Source organism: Macrobrachium nipponense, chromosome 9 (genome assembly GCF_015104395.2).
Source record: "Macrobrachium nipponense isolate FS-2020 chromosome 9, ASM1510439v2, whole genome shotgun sequence".
Taxonomy (NCBI): domain Eukaryota; kingdom Metazoa; phylum Arthropoda; class Malacostraca; order Decapoda; family Palaemonidae; genus Macrobrachium; species Macrobrachium nipponense.
This window is the reverse complement of record NC_061110.1, coordinates 84900885-84908384: the sequence shown is the minus strand read 5'-3', so window position 1 is coordinate 84908384 and position 7500 is coordinate 84900885. Positions and strand designations below refer to the sequence as shown.

Genomic DNA, 7500 nt, shown 5'->3' with positions numbered 1-7500 from the left:
AGGCACTCAATTTTCCAACCTCTTAATTGTTCGCATACATCCCCAGCTGTCAGTTCCAGGTGTATTCTAAAATTTTCACTAAAGCTTTCATCTCCTACGTCAGTCATACTAACACAGACACAGACAAATCTGAGATGTTTTACTTATTCAGTTCAGCAGTCTAGGTTTAGGGCTACGTTATTATACACTTACATTTTATTCAGAATCATAATTGGTTTTATACAAAAATAAATAATGGAACCCGAGACATCCTGTCAGCTCTTATGTCAATCATACCAACACTCACACGAACGTTTGTGAGATGTTTTATTCATTGAGTTTAACAGTTTGTGTTTAATAGCCTTAAACACAAACTTAAACTGAATGAATAAAACATCTCACATATGTTCGTGTGAGTGTTGGTATGACTGACATAAGAGCTGACAGGATGTCCCAGGTTCCATTATTTATTTTTGTATAAAACCAATTATGATTCTGAATAAAATGTAAGAGTATGTTAACTTAGCCCTAAACCCAGACAGCTAAACTGAATAAGTAAAACATCTCAGATTTGTTCGTGTTTGTGTCAGTATGACTGGCATAAGAGATAAGTGTACTCTCATATCAATAAACATAATTTGAAAATTATATTGGGGATAATAATTTATTTGATATGAAAATAAAAAAAATGGGGGGAAACTGAACCATCCTTTAAATATGGGAATGACAAACGTAAGATTCTCTTGTAGAAGAAGGTACATTCATTTAGGTAATGGATGCGCTTATTGTGCTTTCCTTCTTTTTGAAGGCAGTTTTGCTAAGCGACAAAGGGATCTCGTATACGAGAAATTACTCAGAATACTATCAATGTAATGCATCACCGCATCGTTAAACATCTTCAGTACACTTTACTTTCTAATGAAAAGGAGAACATTTGTATTTTCTTCGTATAGATTTTTTTTCCGATGTTATATTTTTATTTGCTATGATTTCCCAGTTTTGAGCGTAGCATGTTAGAGAGAGAGAGAGAGAGAGAGAGAGAGAGAGAGAGAGAGGAGGAATTTTATCATCAGGATCATTGGAAAGAGAAAAACTGAGAAACTTCTCAAACCTTTAAGGCGAACGAGAAGTAATTATACTCTGCCAAGCTAGTGTCCACAAATATATGCATTCAATTATATAATTAATAATATAATTATTTATATTATTACGTATATAATGAGGTGATGGCCGCAAACATCAATATTTAAAACAAAACTACATGAAAGAAAACTAACCATGACTCATTTAATTAGGATTAAATAGTACTCTCTCTCTCTCTCTCTCTCTCTCTCTCTCTCTCTCTCTCCCTCTTAGTTTGATGACACTTCATTACATTTTATATTTAGGTAATGGAAATATTCCCTCCGAGATAATTAATGTGCCCCATGAGTAATTTGCCGGATTAGGCAATAAAAGATCATAATTAAGGCAATTTTCACCTGGTATAAAGTGATATCACGGATATTAAAATAAGGAGTATTAGTATTTAATGAAAGTAACATCTGCTCATAACAGCTGGGATGCTGAAAATAATGAAAATCTCCATTGAAAGGAATTAAATGCTTAAAAATCCACCTCTCTCTCTGTCGCTCTGTCTATCTGTGTAGAGTATGATTCGTTTTTGTTTGTGCGTAGATGTTGTCCAACATATATTGGAAAATAGAAAAAAACTATTTTATCATATGTCCTATAGGGAAAATGTTTATTATTGAAAAGCTATTGTTTTCCTGTAGTGTACTGAATATAGGATGAACAAGGCAATAACTCCTTGATTTTTTTTTCGCTAATCTAATCCTTTGTTGGTATTTATATTTATTATCCTCTTATGCAGAGAAATATGTTAATTAAAAGAAACTTATTCATTTAGAGAACACCTCCTCTTTTCCTAATATCCTCTCTTTGAACGGATTATTTTTGATTGCCTTTTCCGTCGGACTCCACTACAATGAATGCCCAGCGGCTACCACCATCTCTCTCTCTCTCTCTCTCTCTCTCTCTCTCTCTCTCTCTCTCTCTCTCTCTCTGACTCAGCTCTATTCTTTTCATCCCCAAACCTCCCATACGTAAATTAAATAAGGGAGATTAATTACGATTTTTCCTCTTTATTCCTCTCTCAGGCCTATTCCATAGGCCTACACTCAATAAGGGCATTTGATTACACTACCTGAGGGTCTCATCATAAAAAGGATATATGTCATAGACGTGAGCATTTAATAGGAGTCTTCTGTCCCATTAGTTAATTATTAGTTACCCCTCTCGCTGCTCTTTTATTTAGGCCTACGCCTTTAGCTCTAGGCTTAATGTCGCTATTTGGCTACAGAACCAACTGGCCACCATATAGTATATGAATGCGCTCACACACGTACGAGCATTCGTTACATGCATATACATGCATACTTATATATATATATATATATATATATATATATATATATATATACATAAGCATAAAGCACATAATGCAGAAGAGGGCTTCGGCTGGACTAAGAATTATGTTTACTGGTAATTAAACTATATATATGTATATAATATAAATATGCATATATATATGTATATATGTATATATATATATATATATATATATATATATATATATATATATATATATATCTTCAATTATCATTCAATCAATTAACTTCTCGTTTCAGCCTAAAGTTCGTCCTGTAATACAAGTTTTCACATTTCCAGTAAACCAGACGTTTTACATCCGTACTGGCTGTCATCTGTGATAACTCCTCTGGTAAGAGAAACAGAAAATGAAAATAATCCCGTTAAATATCTCGAAGACACCAAAGACATTTGACATCCTACCTCCAATTTATAGGATGGATGCAATCAACGAAATGACCCAGTGACCTCCTACTTACTCTGTATCTTGAGGAACGTCAGGAAGGACACGTGAGGATGCGTCGACGTCTGGCACTGGTAATCCCCTTCGTCGTCGGTCGTGACGTCCTTGATGTGCAAGAACCAGACCTGTGGGGCGGCAGGGGGGAGATTCCGTCAATACGAATGTCAGGATAAGGTTCAGTATTGGGCGTGTTTACGTCTGGCTTCGTGTGCGTGTGCTATAGCGTGCATGAATTAGAGAAACACACACGCATGTGTGTATGTATGTATGTATATTTTAAGTGTGAAGTGGATGATGCATGTAGATGAAAAAGTGTTGGTTGGGGGAAGTAAAGAGAGAGAAAAAAAAGGAGGTGGAGAAATAAAGTTTGTGTGGATGGTAATGACTTAAACATATTATACATACATACATGCACGCACACACACACACACACACACACACACACATATATATATATATATATATATATATATATATATATATATATATATATGTGTGTGTGTGTGGTGTGTGTGTGTGGTGTGTATAATACTATATATACACATTAGTACAAAATTTATATATATATATATATATAATATATATATATATACATATATATAATCATAATCTATACACACACACACACACACACACACACACGCACACACACACACACACACATATATATATATATATATATATATATATATATAATATATATATATATAAATATTTATATATGAATATATACAATGTACAAATATTTATTTTTATATCTGCGTGCGTATTTGTGAGTGCAAGTGTGTTGTGTGTGTGTGTGTGTGTGTGTGTGTGTGTGTGTGTATGTGTGGAAATCACAAGTCCATCAACATTCCATCCTCAATAATCTGCTGAGGTCGAAGAATAACCTATTTTTCCACCATCATTATCAAATTCATTGTTTCGCCTCCAATGTTCTTTGCAATTTATGTGAACCTCCCCAATCAGCACTATATCGTCTGCAAGCATCATCCACTTACCACTTCATTCACAGTTCACTTCTTAATTTATGCATTTAGGGTCTTCCACATCAGGCCATCCATCTAGATTTTTATTAGCTTAATGAAAATAACACACTCCCGTCTAAAAATAATTTTTTACACTCACTTACCTATATAGTCTAGGAAGTGCTTAGGTTAAAGTATGTACAAAAAATGCTGAATACGCTAAAAATATAAACATCTGTGACACATCTCTTCAACACTCTCCACATGAGCTGTATCGAATTTGTCTTATTTTTTTTTTAGATTAATGTCTGTTACATGAAGCCCTTTCCTTTAATATATTTCTTCTTTTGAAACTCATATTTCTTCTTCTATCAGTACTACTACTGTTACTTGTCACAATTAACATCTTACGATACTGTTTACCTGGTATGATAAGTAGTAATATCATATATATATATATATATATATATATATATATAATATATATATATATATATATATATATATGTAATTTATAGCAGCAAACTGCCGGTACAAGAGTCAAATGATGGAATCGGCCTTAATAAAGAGAAGCAGGTAATGAACATCTCAAAAGGGGCTTGGATATCAGATATCGTCGACGCAGTGTTCATTCAAACCAACGCTTAAGAAGATTAAAGGAAGATTATCCAGCGGGTGTGACCTAAATTGGCTTACTTGTGGACGAATCTCTTGGTATAAATACCACCTTTTCTGTAAACTTTTCTCATTCATATACTGAAGAGAGAGACAGCAGTCTCTGAAATATAGTACTTTTCTCTCTACATTTTGGTGTTTTTATGGGGTCCTTTATTAGATGGAATTCTGTTGTTACAGAACATTTTTACCAGTCACACACATATATATATATATGCCTGTATATAATATAGTATATATATATATATATATATATATATATATATAGTATATGTGTGTGTATGTGTGTGTGCAGGCGTGTATTATGTATCTATATATGATATATATTGATGTACGCACACTATTTTGTATAAATCAACAGGTAATGCAATAAAATAAAAATTTTCTTAAATAGATATATCCAAATAAGCAAGCGTAAAAAAAAAATAGCGAAGTTAGACAAAGAACTTGTCAAGAAAACCCAAATTCATTTCAGCACACAAGAGTCTTACGCAATTTGCCGCACACAGGATCCAGCATTGCTTGCTGCTGAGAACGGCGCCAGCGAAGCCCCGCCGTTCCTCAGACGAACGAAAATTTTAACTGGGATTACGTTCATCAACATTAAAATCATAAATGAGTGCATTAAAATGATAATGACCCCAGATTAAGATTTCCCTGTAATGAATGCGATTTAATTGGCCATTCGGATAATAGAGTTCTCTCTCTCTCTTTCTCTCTCTCTCTGTCCTGCCGCGGATACTAAAAAAGAAAAAGAAGAAGAAGAAGAAGAATAAGAAGACGACGAAGGAGTAGAGGTAGAAGGGAGGAAATGAATGAGGAGTTTAATTTGTTTAGGTCGCAAATATTGCGATCAATAATTCCTGTGATCTTGTCCTCGTCTTTTTCATCTCGAGTTGTTCGAGAACCTTCGGATCTTTTGATCCTGGCCTCATCGGGTCCTTGATCCTCCTCTAAAAGGTTCGAAAGGTTTCGCTTCTGCCAGAGAGAGAGAGAGAGAGAGAGAGAGAGAGAGAGAGAGAGAGAGACTCCCTTATCCTCCCGAGGATTTGCAGTCTTATTCCAAATTCAATTACATCTTGCATTATCGTCATTCCATCTCTTTTGTGTGGAATGTTTTCATTTTTTTTGAAGAGAAGGAGAGACTGATTTAAATCATGTGTATCAATATGGGGCTTTAATTTTATTATAAAAGTCATCATATGCCTAATTATAATATACAATATATGTAAAATCATATGCTACTTAATATATACATATATGATATATATATATATATATATATATATATATATATATATATAATATTTTATATATATATATATATATATATATATATATATATTTTATATATATTATATATATATATATATATATATATATTTATATATATATATATATATATATATATATATATATATATATATATATATATATATATATATATATATATATATAAATATATATATATATATATATATATATACTATATATATATATATGGAATTAATGAACATATGAGCACTTACTTCACAGATATAAATTTCTGGCTCACTTCGAAATACAACCCAAGTCTCTCAAATGAAAGGCCAGGGCGCTACCAACTGACCCACACGAGTCATGAAACGTATTGGAGCCGAATTACTTCTGTACTTGGAGTTTTTTTTTTCTGGGCAGGCTGCCGCTAAACATAGCAACGAATTTTACCCAACTTCCCGACCCACAATCGAGTCAGTTGGTGGCATTTCACTTGAATTACCCCTGGCCTTTCATTTGAGGGCTTGGGGGTTTGATCCCAAAGTGATTCAGCAATTTAATATATAAATATATGTGTATATATATATATATATATATATATATATATATATATATATATGTGTGTGTGTGTGTGTGTGTGTGTATAATTATTATATATATATATATATATATATATATATATATATATATATATATATATATATATATATGGTATAGGTGTAGCATACATACATACTTACATGCATATAATATATATATATATATATGTATATATATATATATATATATATATATATATATATATATATATATATATATATACACACTGTACCAACATGCCTTCAATTAAAATTCATAAGATGTTATCCGCAAGCCATTTCGTGCAAAATTTGTTTACGATATGTCTATATTTGATTTCTCTCAACCTTCTATTACTGCATTCTCTAATGCTCATACCCTCTTTTTTTTCTCCCTCTCTTTCATTTCAACCTCCCGAATTAAAAACGAAAAAAGCTCCGCCTACTGCCATGATTGTCATCGATCGTCTAAAACAATTATCATTTAAATTCATTTTCAATAAACGGACTGGATTAGAGTTGGTATCATGGCGAAATGTAATTTCCAAACCGCGGGATTTACTTATTGGCGTTTTGGTTATTCCAGCGTTCGCTTTAATATTGTTACTTCGATCCTTGTCTTGCGCCAGTGTCGGTGTTGTTTTAATAGTTGGTTAGTTAGTTAGTTAGTTAGTAGTTTAGTATTGCTATAGTTAATGTTGCTACTTTTCATTTCACACATGCAAAGACACACGTATATAGTATATATGTATGTATGAATGTATGTATTATATATATATATATATATATTATATAATATATATATATATATATATATATATATACTATATATATATGCATATATATATAAAAAATACGTATAATATATTTATTTATATATATGAATATATATAATATATATATATACATTATTTATATATAATAATATATGTATATATATATATATTAATTATATATATATACATATATATAATTATTAAATTATATAATATTATATATATACCAAATTAATTTTAAATTAAATATTATGTGTCTCTTGCGTGTGTGTTTATGTGTGCGTGAAATGAAGAGTAACACTATTAACAATAGCAATACGAAGTGAATGATATAACATCAAATAAGGATATACAGTGTTTTCTTTATATATATA

At 31.5% G+C, this 7500-nt stretch overlaps 1 protein-coding gene across 2 annotated transcripts in view; it reads right to left on the bottom strand.

The window, feature by feature from the left end:
- The window catches only part of LOC135218554 (uncharacterized), a 201816-nt gene that overhangs the window by 60733 nt on the left and 133583 nt on the right, over window positions 1-7500 (bottom strand). For both annotated transcript variants that reach the window (XM_064254932.1, XM_064254931.1), the window contains exon 5: window positions 2889-2997. In XM_064254932.1, the coding sequence (XP_064111002.1) occupies window positions 2889-2997 (109 nt within the window). The remainder of the gene's footprint in view (window positions 1-2888; window positions 2998-7500) is intronic.